The sequence below is a fragment of the Orcinus orca genome, chromosome 10 (assembly GCF_937001465.1).
Source record: "Orcinus orca chromosome 10, mOrcOrc1.1, whole genome shotgun sequence".
Classification (NCBI taxonomy): Eukaryota; Metazoa; Chordata; class Mammalia; order Artiodactyla; family Delphinidae; genus Orcinus; species Orcinus orca.
This window is the reverse complement of record NC_064568.1, coordinates 7,886,391-7,898,852: the sequence shown is the minus strand read 5'-3', so window position 1 is coordinate 7,898,852 and position 12,462 is coordinate 7,886,391. Positions and strand designations below refer to the sequence as shown.

At 52.3% G+C, this 12,462-nt stretch overlaps 1 protein-coding gene across 6 annotated transcripts in view; it reads right to left on the bottom strand.

Moving 5' to 3' along the window:
* The window catches only part of SRGAP3 (SLIT-ROBO Rho GTPase activating protein 3), a 259,375-nt gene continuing 246,913 nt past the window's right edge, over positions 1–12,462 (bottom strand). For 5 of the 6 annotated variants that reach the window (XM_033437228.2, XM_033437229.2, XM_004274793.3 and 2 more), the window contains 3 exons: positions 11,334–11,483; positions 8,830–9,157; positions 1–4,955 (listed from right to left, as the gene is read on the bottom strand). In XM_033437228.2, coding sequence (XP_033293119.1) covers positions 4,542–4,955; positions 8,830–9,157; positions 11,334–11,483 — 892 coding nt within the window. In that variant the 3' untranslated portion in view covers positions 1–4,541. The remainder of the gene's footprint in view (positions 4,956–8,829; positions 9,158–11,333; positions 11,484–12,462) is intronic. The other variant, XM_033437232.2, reaches the window with a different exon arrangement.

Here is a 12,462-nt window from a genome sequence, read left to right as displayed (position 1 = left end):
AAAAGTTAAGCTGTTTTATTTCACAGGATAGCTCCACGTCAAACCAGCAGGCACCATCAGAATACGCGACAGAGGATCCAGTCAGACACTCTACAGCACGGGCGCTGGGTTGTAAGGTAGAGAAATGATGTCCGGGAGAGGGCAACACTTATCGCCACACGGGGACAGGCAACCAGCAATCTCCTAGGGTGATTTCGGTTTGATTTTCCTGACAGTTTGGGGGGGAAGGAAACCAAAGGAAATGAAATAGACCAGCCACTCTGAAGCAATCAGAACCAAACCTATTGCCAAACCGAGTAAACAGTCACACTGCCGGGGACTAGAGCCTGAGCAGAAACTCTGGCCAGAAGCTACTTCCATTTGAGGGAAGCAAAACGCACTCTGGCTGCTCTGGTTCAAGGTTGTCGTTTGCCTGTCATTTGTCCTTTCACACAGAAAGGAGGTGTCGGCAAGGGGCAGTCCCAGAGGATGAGATGGCGGGACCCTGGCAGATCAACCTCAGAGAGGCAAGGAGGACGCAGACCTGGCAGCAAAGCCCCTGCCCTCAGCTCCCCCAGCAGCTTTAGGTATGTGCGGAATTCTCCACACGGCTGCTCAGAGGAGCGGGGACCCCAGAGAACCGGGGAAGTTGCCATGAAACATCACCATTAGCTCTGCACAGCAGAAAATCATCTTAGCAACACCTCGGCTCACCCGCTTCCTGCCTTTTCCTCCAGGTCTCCCTCCCTGAACCCAGCAGCCCCTAACCCCTATGGTTGTGAGCCAGCCGTCCTTCTTTCTAGGTTTCTCAGGAGGATGAGGCATTTGCTCTAGTATGAAAGGTTAGGGACAGAGAGACTGAGAGGAAGAACCATTCCATTAGGCCTCATGGTTTGCCATCAGCTGTGTACGTGCGCTGAGCGCCAGGTAATGACCAGGTCCCAGGAAGTCCTCTGCATCCGTGCCTCCTGAATGAGAAAGAAATCCCCCTGACAAGGCACTCCGAGGGCCTCCAACAGGGAAGGAAGCCCCACGCCAGGCCCTTCCCTGTGCTGGCCCCCTGGGGGTACCACCAGCCAGTTCTGGAGTGTTTGTTTATAAGGCAGATCGCTGAGCTGCTAGTTCCGCCGGCAGCCGAGGGATGACTCCACTTCCCTGCATCTCTTCCCACTTGGATTTCTTCATGGAATAGGAACCTTTCAACCCTCGGGAATCCGTTTCTCTCCTGCCCCTGGGCCCAGTGACCTCAGAGAAAAGACTCCCAAGTCTGATTCCCAAGCTGACAATTCCCTCCAGTTGTGCGCTCTGTCTGGGGTTCAAAAGGCGCTTCAAGGTGAGAAATCGTTAGCACTGAAAACAAGGAAAGGCAAGAATTTTTCACAGAATCCCACAGCTCAGAGCAGCTCTTTAAGAGGAAAGGGGACTAAAGGGAGAGAGTGAGAGAGGGGTAGGAAGCACGGCTCATTCTCCGTTTTATCCAAGAAAGGTCCTTAGTGGCCGGAGGCTGGGCCCCAGGCCCAGGAAACTAGACCAGGAATGAATTGTCTTTGGTCAGTTTTAAATGAACATCTTGCTGGTTCATTCCTAAAAGAGACTGAACACCAGTAACACATAAAGACAAAAGGCTTGACCTCAGGGTAAGTTGAAGGTTAAGAAACTGTTCTGTGAAGAAAAAAAAAAAAAAATTGCCCGTTATCAATGAACTGATCAATACAGCTTTCGGTAATCGTGATGGACAAGCAGGTAAACACCACTTCCCCTTGTACAACTGGTTATACTGAGGACTACTAACTAGGTTACTACGTTTCCCCCCACGCTCACTGTACAGTTAGGTTTCTGGTACTTGTTTTTTACACTGATCTATCTACTAGGTGCAAAGATTTGGTGAGTGGCATTGGCTGTGATTTCATTGTAGCCTTTTTAAAAATTACAGTTTCACATTTTAACAGTTACTTTCCAGCATTTAAGCAAATACAGCAATATATAGTGGACTAACACAGGCAGGAGTCAGGACGAGAATGCCAATGCTCGTGACAGGGGGCGGGCCTGGATGCGCGTGGAGGGGGCCTGAGACATGCAGGGCGCCAGATGGGTGGGGCAGGGGGAAGTACTTTTCCACGTGGTTCTGCGTCAAGGCTCAGATTTGGAGCTGGATGAGTGAGGTGTGAGCTTCCCTAAATGTGAACTCACCAGCCATTTCCCAATGGAAGAATAGGTGCCTACAGAAAACGGCAAAGGCTCTGCCCTCAGGTAATTCAGTGAAAGGCAGGCCTATTTTCAATAAGGAAAGAAGAAGTTAGTCATTTCAGAGGAAAATCCACATGATCTGACTGGTGTTATGTATTTCAGGCAACAGATCTGTCAACTCAGATTTTCACTTTTCGTCTGGTAGTCATGGCAGAGAATGTGGCATTTTGCACAGGAGGCCACTGCATTTAAGGTCTGCGAGTCTCTCTGGGGCGGACATGAGAAGTCTCTTATCCCACTGAACAGCACAGCATCCTTGCAAATAAATGACTTTAGGAACTGGACCCAGCCCCCCTCTCAGCCATCTATTAAATCTTGGACAAGTCACAGCCATCCTAAGGCCTTGCTTCCTCTCCTAACCTGTAATATGGGGGTATGTTTATGTGCTAAAAAGACAGAGGGCTCCTAGCTCGTTCTGAGGCTCTTTCATTTCCAGGAGTTATAGGCAAAACAAGGAAGGTCAAGTTTGTCACTGGCCTCTCCCTGGCATTCTCTTTTTGTGCCCTTTCTTATTCTTTCCTCCACTGTGTGCCCTCAAGGCCAGTGCTTCAGGCAAGGCAGCGTGGCTCACCACCCCTATACACCTAGGTAACGTGGCTTCATAGGTCCCCCCGTCTGGGGACCAGAGGAGAGGGCGAAACTTAATCCAATGGGCTGAAATGGTGATGATGGAATGTCAAGAGGTGATGTACCTGCAGGACCGGGCTTCATGGCTCTTATGAAGCTGGCAGGAAAATTCCACTGCCCACTTCTCAAATGCCATTAGGAGGTTTCAAAAGGATGGCGCTGGATGGTTTTCACCTTAGTGATGACCGTGAAGAGAGCAATCGTGTTGGCACAATGCTTTCTAGGTTGCATGGCTTGCTCGCTTACATTTTTATGGAGCAGGAGACAGAGGTTCAGTGAGGTGGGTGACACGCCCCCCAAACCTAACCCCATATTTTCAATTGAGTTAAATGTGCTGGAGGAGGTGGGCAAAAGGGAAGGGAAAGGGGAGAGGGAAGCTTATTTCATTGCATAAAGTCCACCGAAGCGTTCTCTAGGACGGCAAGTGCCAAGGACTCCCTCCCCGGCCCTGGTCTGAGGTGGGCACTTACGGTCCCGTGTGGTTCATGCAAGAGGCCACCAGCCAGAGCGTGTCACGGCCTGATTTCAAATTAAAATGATGGGACTCAAAGTCTCCTTGCCTGTTTAGTTCCAGATTTTGACACAGTATAATTAGTAGAAAGAGGAAAAGACAAAATTAAATATTTTGAAAATGGTATAAGTTAAACCTCTATAGTTACCACAGATTTATTCCTACAGCGTTTCTAGGTTTTGAAGTGTTCCACACCACTGTTTGGGTTTTTTTTTTCCTTTTTCCCAACCACACATAATACTGCGCTACGATGGGGCTCAGGCTCTCACCATCCCCTCTTCTACAGTCGAACACAGGCCGCCGCAGACAGGGCTCTTCTCGCCAACGTCCTCCATGCCTTTGGGGTGCAGTTGGTCTTGGCCCCCGTGTGGAAAGGCAGGGTCTCTGGGGTGGATGGGGGGGAGGGGCTCTGTGAAGGGTTCCCCACCTCTGGGAGCAGCCTGCCCGGGGTACCACCTGCCCCACCCTTCCTTTAGGGGCAGACTGTTCTGGAAGGCCACAACTTCTGGAGACAGTGGGAGACTGGTTTTGTTTTTCTGCAGGTTAGTAGTATATTGCTTCATTCGCAGTTACTGTGGGCCTTAAATTCTCCCAGAAAAGTCCCTGCAAATCCCACCAAATAACTCAGCGGGAGATGTTTGGTGGCATGGGTCTGAGGTAAATCTAAGTTTCGTAAAAAGAAAAAGGAGATCCTATATACATTTCATATGTGTGTCCAGATCTAGTATATGTATATAGATGCATAAATATATATATACACACACACACTCCTACAGACACATACGTACATATATACGTGTACATATGCACATACACATACATACACACGTATGGATGCATGTAGAGAGAATGTCGAGAGAATAACTTTCCAGTGACGATACACGGGTGAAGCCATTTAACATTTGCCGCGACCTTGGGAAAGGCTCCGGCTGCGGCGGCTGCTCCTCTCCGCTTGGCCGTCTGTGTGCACACAGGAGGGAGGCCTGTGGATTCATGTGGCTGAAGGCGAGCTGTGGCTCGGGCCTGGGCCTCAGCTCCACACAGACCCGCTCCCAGGCTGACCTTCCGGGCCCTGCCCGACAAGGCCAGGAGCACCGGGAGGACGTGGGAGTCACAGAGGCCACCCTCGGCCACGGCGGGCCACGGCGGGCCGGGGCGGTGCCCGCCACCCCGCAGGTCACATGGTGCCCGACTTGTCGGCCGAGCTGTTGGGGAACATCTTCTCGGTGGGCGTCACGGCCGGGCTGCCCACGCCCGAGCTGCTGCTGCTGCTGGACCGATGCTGGACCACGGGCCGCACCGGCCGCATGGGGGGCGGGCGCAGCTGGGCGCCGGCCAGGCGGGCGGACAGGGCTGGCTTGAAGGTGGTCATCATCTCGGTGGAGGAACTGCTGCTGCGACGCATGGCGGCGTCGGGGTCGCGGATGACGATGGTGTGCAGGGGGCTGGCCGGCTCTGAGCTGATGGGGCCTGGCGGGTTCTTCAGGGGCTCCAGGGTGTCCAGCACCACATCTGGCGCCTGCTTGACTGTGTTCTGCCTCTCCAGTTCCCGCAGCTCGTGCAGAGCTGTGCTCATGGTCTTCTCGATGTCCTGGGGACAGGGAGAGCGCTCGTCAGCACAGAGTCTGGAGGGCTGGGATCTAACCCTTCTGGGGCTGCTACCCAGCTTGTAGGATTCTTAGGGAGGCTTCCCCACAAATCTCATGGAAGGGTTGGAGATTGGATCCCAGGGACTCTTATAACCGTAAGGAAAATCAGTGTGAGTATCACAGACCTAGTGGTGGCAGGCTCTGCAGTCAGACAGACCTGGGTTCAAATCCTATTTCTGTGACTTCCCTGCTGTGTGACTGTGGGCAAGCCACCTTACCTCTCTGAGTCACAGAATCCTCATTTGTAGATTACAGACATGTGTAATACTGACCTCAAGGGGTTGATGAGTGTATTTAATGATATGGTCCCTGCGAAGAGCATGGCATGGCACCTGGTACCTAGTGAGTATTTCCAAATAATGACAATAACAATGACAATAACAGCTAAAACCAAGCACCAATTCAAGCCCCTTCCCCTAACAATTCATTTAATCCTCTCACTTATCTGGTAGGAACTACCATTACGCTCACGTCACACATGAGGAAATGGAAGCTCAGACTGGTTAAGTAACTTGTCCAAGGTCACACAGCTACTTAGCAGCATAGTAGTTCTGGCTCCAGCGTTCATGCCTCTAACTATTATTATTAAAAAATATATCTCTCCTTTGTCCATAGGAAATTTGTGTGGAGGTTGTATATCAGAATGTTTGCAATGCTCACCCCAGGATGATAGGACTGTTACTTTCTTCTCTGTATTATAATCAGAACAATTTTTTTAAAAATGGAAAATTTAAAAAGCAACAAAAATCTTCATCTGCCTACACAATTCCCAGAGATATTGCGATATTTAAGAGCTCATCAGCATGAGAGCACTTTGAATGACACAGAGAGAGATTCTGGCAGCCCAGAGGGCCGACCTGGGGCTCAGCATTCCAGGAGTGAGCACTGGAGCTGGATGACAGCATTTAACCCAGGAGCCCTGGGCCTGGATGCAGAGCCCAGGTTTGGGAGGGAAAAAGGTTCCTCTGCTACCGCTGCTGGGCAACCTCGGGCAAGTCTCAGTGGCTCCGCACAACACTCGGTCCAGGTGCTGAAAGCCCCCTGCTGACCGTGAAGATGGGATGAGACAGTGGACGTGATGACACTTTGTGAACTGCTGGATGGTGGTTTTCACACTCCCTTCAGCCAGAGTCCTCGGCTCCCGTGGGGTTTCCCAGGGATGCCTCCACACAGAGGCAGGGGGAGCTGCTCAGGCTGAGCTGGGCCACCGAGAGGACAAGGAGGGACAGAACCGCTGCTGGAAAGTGCTGACCCACCTCAGGCTCCGGGATGACTATTGAGACACACTAGCTTTTCTGCCCTGGGGCAGCTCTGGGAAAACTGAAAGTCTGGTCAGACTGATGGGGCTGGTGCCCACAGGGGTCCTGCCGGCCCCTTCCTCGTCCACGTCTTCTTTCACCTCCTCTCCTCCCCTGTCCTCAGGCGGCTCCTGCCCGCTGGGCCTCCACGACAGGCTCCAATCTGGCCTCCATCAGGGTCCCAGCCTATCATCTTGTTTGGTGAAGAGACTACTGATGATTAGCTAATGGCTAATATTAGCATTTATGCTTCCCCAGGACATTTTATCCTTTGCCCTTAACACTGTCTACTTTAAAGAAGATGCTGTTTGTGCCTTTACCTACAAGGAATAACTGTGGGGCTGTGACGGGGGTCCCACCTGACAGGAGAGAAGGCAGTCCTGTCCCAACCTTTGCTACATCCCAACCCTGCAGTGATCAAGCCCGCCTTCCGCGTCTCAGTCTGCTTAAAGTCCCCCACTGACATCACTACTCTGTCTGCTCTACTCCAGCAGGAGCCAAAAGGCAAAACTAATAAATAAAATATAATTATCGCCCCTCCACCACCATCCCCACCACCACCACTCCACCCTCGCAGAGTGTGAGCCAGGAAGACAGCGAGTCCAGAGAAAGATCAGCTGGGGGGTTTAGGCGTGAGCCTTGCGTTAGTCTGAGAGGTGATGCCGTGATCTCAGAGTGGAGCTGCAGAGAGGCGCTGGGGAGCACGGACAGCGGGGGAAAACGATCCCTTTTCACCTCCTCTCGAACGAGACCTTCCCACCTTGGATGGCGGTGCTGCCAGATCCCCAAACTGCCTCTTTAACTGGGCTCCAGTCTAAATCCTAAAAGACATTTTGAGACCAGAGGATTTCAGGTAACTCCACCTACTACTACATAGCTGCCCTCCGCAGCCTGCAATGTCAAGTGCTCATCAGAGCCAATGCTGAGCAGGCTGGAGGCCATCCAGGGTGCCCTTGGCTATTTACATACCATTTCCCATGCTCTGCTATCGAATGGCAGCTATCAAATTAGCGTGTGGAGATATGTCTGCAGACAGAAAATGCGAGCGGCATGCCCCACGTGTATTCTTTAGGCCGCTCTTGCAAAATGCTCTGTGACTAAAGGTCAAAGAAGTCTGGGAGATGGGTGTGCCCTGCTCTCTTTCTTGAAGATTCACAATGCACATCAACATATTTAATAATGCTTGTTGCAGACAACCCATTCAAATTTGCAAGACCAGCATTCCCCAAACTTTCTTGACCATAGAACACCTTTTTCCCCTCCACTAATACCCCATGGAACCAGTCTGCTGTGAGACCTGCTTTGGAAACAGTGGCGTAGACTTCATTTGATTCTCCGTGTAAAGGGCTCTGGGCCAGGCCTCAGGTGGCCTGACCTTCCAGGTGACGGCGGATGCTAGGGCAATGCTTCCCAAGAGAATGGCCTCCAACAATGGAGGGAGCAGCAGGCTGCCCGGCTGCTCTGCTGGACCCATGCCAAGATGCTGATACCTTGGGAGTGGGCATTGAGACCTGGGGCCAAACTAGATCCTGCGAGGTGTTTCACTTGCTGTGTTGATATCCCTGAGAACCTTTCCTGGCCTCCTCTAGAACACAGCCCCCAAGCTCTCAGCTTTCCCTTCCCCTTGTGAACAGGGATTCAAGGCCACTCTTCACAATACAATCCTAACCGACCCAAAGGTTCTAACTGTCTCTCTTTTCTAAACTGGGAGAAAACACTGGGAAGGGGATTCATAATGGGCATCCTGCCAAGTTCCAGAGGGAAAAATGGAAACTTCTGAACTATGATAAAAGTATCAAAAACACAGGAAAGTAGCTATGCAAATTATTAAACAACTTGAACAAACTGTCTCATAACAATTTCTTAAATGGATGTGTTTGGTTTGCTTGGCAAGTGTAAAAATCACACAGGTTTCTCATCCAGATTTTTAAAAAGTTATTTAAAAAAACACAAAACTCTAAAAGCACTCTTGAAATGCAGAGTCCCCTCATTCAAGACTCCTGACCCAGCTGCCATTTCACAGCTGTGTGTGTTACTGGTTGGCATCTCTCTCTTCTCTAAACCATAAGCTCCATGTGGGCAGGGCCTGGATCCATTTTAGGTCAATTATACTCTCAGTGCCAGCCAGTGATTGCCACACAACAGATGCTCAATCAGTATTTGTCAATAAATGAATGAATGAACAAATGAATGAATGAATGACAAGATGAACAAATGAAAACATGAAGAGCACAATCTTGCCATGTTATGGAGAAGTCTACCATTACCACACCCCCACATCCGGGAATCCCACCTCTGGCCCTGGAGACTGGGCCCTTGGGTCTTCACAGGAGCCCCAGCCAGCAGTTGCACCCATCCAGCTTCCGCTCCCACAGGGGGGCCAGCTCATTATCTACCTCACGTTCTGGCTTAGCCTGAGCCTGGCCTGAAGGGCGAAGGGGCTCCCCCGTCTGCAGGTGCCCACCCCCTGCCCCTCTGGGTGTCGGCTGGCGCAGCCTGTCTTCCCGCCGGCCCTTACTTCTGCCAGGGCCTCGGCCTCCAGGGACTTGTGGTCCCCCAGGCTGCTGTGCCTGGTGGAGCCGCACGTCGACCGGATGCAGTGCCCTTCGGAGAGCGCCTTCTTGTCGGGGTAGTTGATGCTGCCGGCGCTCCCGAACGTCGCCATCCTCCGCTTCTCGGGGCTCTCGATCCGCCCCCGGGAGAGGGGGATTTTGTGGGGACTGCTGGGGCAGGCGGCGGCCCGGGGTGGCGTGTCTATGCTGGGGCCCAGGCCCCGGGGCGGGCTGTGTGTGTCTCCCCCGCTTCGGCGCCTGGGGATGGCTGCTCCATCAGATCGTAACCGCACTCTGCAAAGGAGCCAGGGGGCGGGGCGTGGGGCAGAGGTCAACCCTGGCCAGTGTCACACGGGTCAGCCAACCCCCAGGCCAAACGCTACACACTAGTCTAGGGAGTGGGTATAGTAAAGCCTCGTTCAGCCAGACTCTGCGGTTCTGCAGGGAAGGCACTGTCTGAGCACGTGACTCAGGCCCGCGGGTTTCATCTGCACACACGAAGGAGTCGGGGGCGTTCCAAGCTCCAGCCGGGGGTGGTGCCAATTACATAGTGAATCTCGTCTACACGTTAGGTCAGGGCCAGGAGGATTTCAACCTGGGAACACTTCGCTCCGGGTTAGGTGGGCCCATGGTATGTTCTTAAGCGGTTTAGAGGTCTCCATGATTCCAAAGGGCCTCTGACTGGTCTGAGGCATTGAGGCTTGACTATACCAAAGAGTTACCAGCTCCCTGCAAGCTCCCTGAAAGATGGCCCTGGTTTCCATGGGGCAGCACAGACAACAAGCCTGGTGAAAACAGCGTGGGCTGGGGCTCAGGACACTGGGTTCTAAGCTCAGAAGGCCCCCCTGGGAACTGACCACAGCCCAGTGTTGTCACCAAAGGCTGTTCCTATGAGGCTTTTCCAGACCTTGGACAACTAGTCATTAAGAGTAAAATGTGCATCACTGGAACGCCTTGCGTGCACTTGGATACCTTTCACCCCTCAGGGAGGCCTGTGGTGGAGTGAAAAGGGGACTAGAGTGTCTATCAGGAAGGCGAATTCTTGTCCTGTCTCTGTCACAGACTTTCCAGTGACCTCTTTCAGACCCACTTTATTAATCTGTTAAATGGGCATAATATTCCTTGCCCACCTTCTGAGGGAGGTTCAGTAGGTGGGAAAGCACTTTGAAGAGGTTCTACCCACAGGAGATTTTGCTGTGTCCTATGGAGGGCACTGAAGACTCAAAGGCACTGGTGAGGGGAGGGAAGGCTGGAAGTGGCAAGGGGGCGGGGAAGAGGGGCAGAGTGCGGGAATGGATTGTGACGGGGACCAAGCTCAGTGTGGTCAGCAGCGCTTTAGACCCTGGGCCACCAGCCAAGCTAAGCACCTCCTGTGGGCACCCCAACAGCACCAAAGCATTGGTGTTCGAGAGGAAGAGTACTGGGAAAGAACGAGAAGAAGGTAGATGAAAGAGGACAGAGGGAGAGGGAAATTGAGGCAGGAGAAGATACGGCCCCCCTGGAAGTCAAGGGACCATGACTCTGTCATCTACCTACCCCAACCGTCCATCTGCCCTGATTCTATCACTTATCAGCACCCTGAACCGAACGGAATACACTGAAAAGAGGCACTGGGACTTTTGCTGAAATAACTTCATAAACATATGTTCCTATTGTGGCTGATTTCTCTGGCTTTATCTGCAAGTGCCCCATGTGTGGGTTGATCCCATGATCTCTCCACCAGAAAAACAAAGAATATGACATTTTGAGAATTCGATTAAGAAAGCAGTGACACACTGCCAGCTTTCCTTTCCAACGTCACATCTTGTGGGGAAGAAGGGGCCACGACAGCCTCCCTCTCTCCCTCCTTCTCTTTTCCTTATTGTATTTTTTTCTTTAAACAGCCACGTGCTTTGGACTATACCTGTAGAGGGAGTGAGGAGTCCAGCTCCGTACCTGGCGGAAAGATCATGTGACAGCCCCGCCCACACGCAGGAGTGAAGAAACTGGCAAATCTGCTCCCACCAAATATGTGCGTGGAGCCGAGTGTCAATTTGCCCCCACGAAGTGGGTGTGAGGCTTCTGTTTCTGCAGTGCACTTCAGGGACTAAGTGAGCTTTACATTTTTAAATATAACAACTTAGGTCTTCAACAGAAAGTGGGGAGGAGGTGTAAGAACTGGAGACAGAGAGGAAAAATACTTGCCAACTTGCAACTCTCTCTTTCCCGTTTATTATTATTTTAAATAAAAAGCATTGGTTGCCAATATGTCTTTCCTCCTCTTTCTCCACCTCTGCCCCAAGCTGGATCACTTTCTATCTGACATTCTAGGCCAGTTCCAGCCAGCCCACCAGCTGTGCCCCATGTCATATCTTGTGGGGAAGAAGGGGCCACAACAACCTCCCTCTTTCCCTCCTGTGCTCTTGCTTCTCCCCAGTCAGACACAAACCGGCACTGTACTAGCCGCAAAGAATGAATCCGCGTTTCCTACCGGCCCATCACCCCCCCAAAGCCGTAATCCGAGATGTGCTCCGTGGGGGACTGGAGGTCGTTTTTGGAGGAGGCCTTGTCGTCCAGCAGTGGCCCACTGCTGGCCTCGCTGTCGGCCTTTTGGCTCAGGCTGTCCGAGAAGGCATCGTCCCTGGGGAGAAGGACAGACGTGAATTGGGAGGGATTCGCTCCAGAGAACCGACATGTGCTGAGACCTGAGGGGCTGGATCCACACACACCTCGTGGTTGAGCCGCTGCTGCTTCTCCAGCAGGAGGCCCTCTGTGGCACTGCCCGTGCCTACCTTCTCCTCCCCTCATCTAGGCTCTTCTCTCCCAGCTGCTCGAGACTGGGATAAGCTAAAGGGGAGGGTGTGCTGGAGAAATGGGGGAGGGGGCCTGCAAGCTGAGCCCTGGGCGATGAGCAGCAGTTTGGGGGTCCAGCGAGGGAGAAGGAAGGCATCTCCATCCCTCTCCGCACCCGGGGCTTTGAACAGGTGTGAGGGGCCTGGAGCTTGTTGGGGTGCCCTGCCCACCTCCCCCCCATGACCTCTCCCTGCCCTCAGAGGCCTGGGGACATCAGAGAGCTGCTTTGGATCGTCTTGTTGTTTGCTGAGCTCTGGACTTTTCTCTGTCTCCAGACCGTCCCCTTGAGGCCCAGCTTGGTGGCTGCTTCCTTGGTAAATCAGTTCCACCTGAGGCAGACTGGAGCTCGGAGGGAGTGTGTGCAGGAACCTTCACAGGCTTTCAAAGAATGGAAGGTGTAGACTTTCTGGGCATTATGGTGGGGCTAGGTATTTGGGATGTAGGGCTTTTTTTTAATGCCCAAAATTCTTTTTTAAAAAATAGTACCCTCTTAGCTGGAAATGAAGGGATGATTGTTTCTGCCCATCTCCTGAGACAGCCACCTCGGGGTAGAGAATGGTGGGCTATTAAGAGGGGAGTGGGATGGCCACTGGCTACAGGGAAGGCCCAGGAGGGTGGAGGTATATGGCAAGATCCACTGGACACTGAGAACCATAGTGGGTGATAAACGCCCTGGAGGCTGTCAGGTGGGCCGGGATGGTGAGCCAAGGGCACCAAACATTGTCCCTGTGGACTCTGAAGGATGAGCAATTTGCTTATTTGTTAAG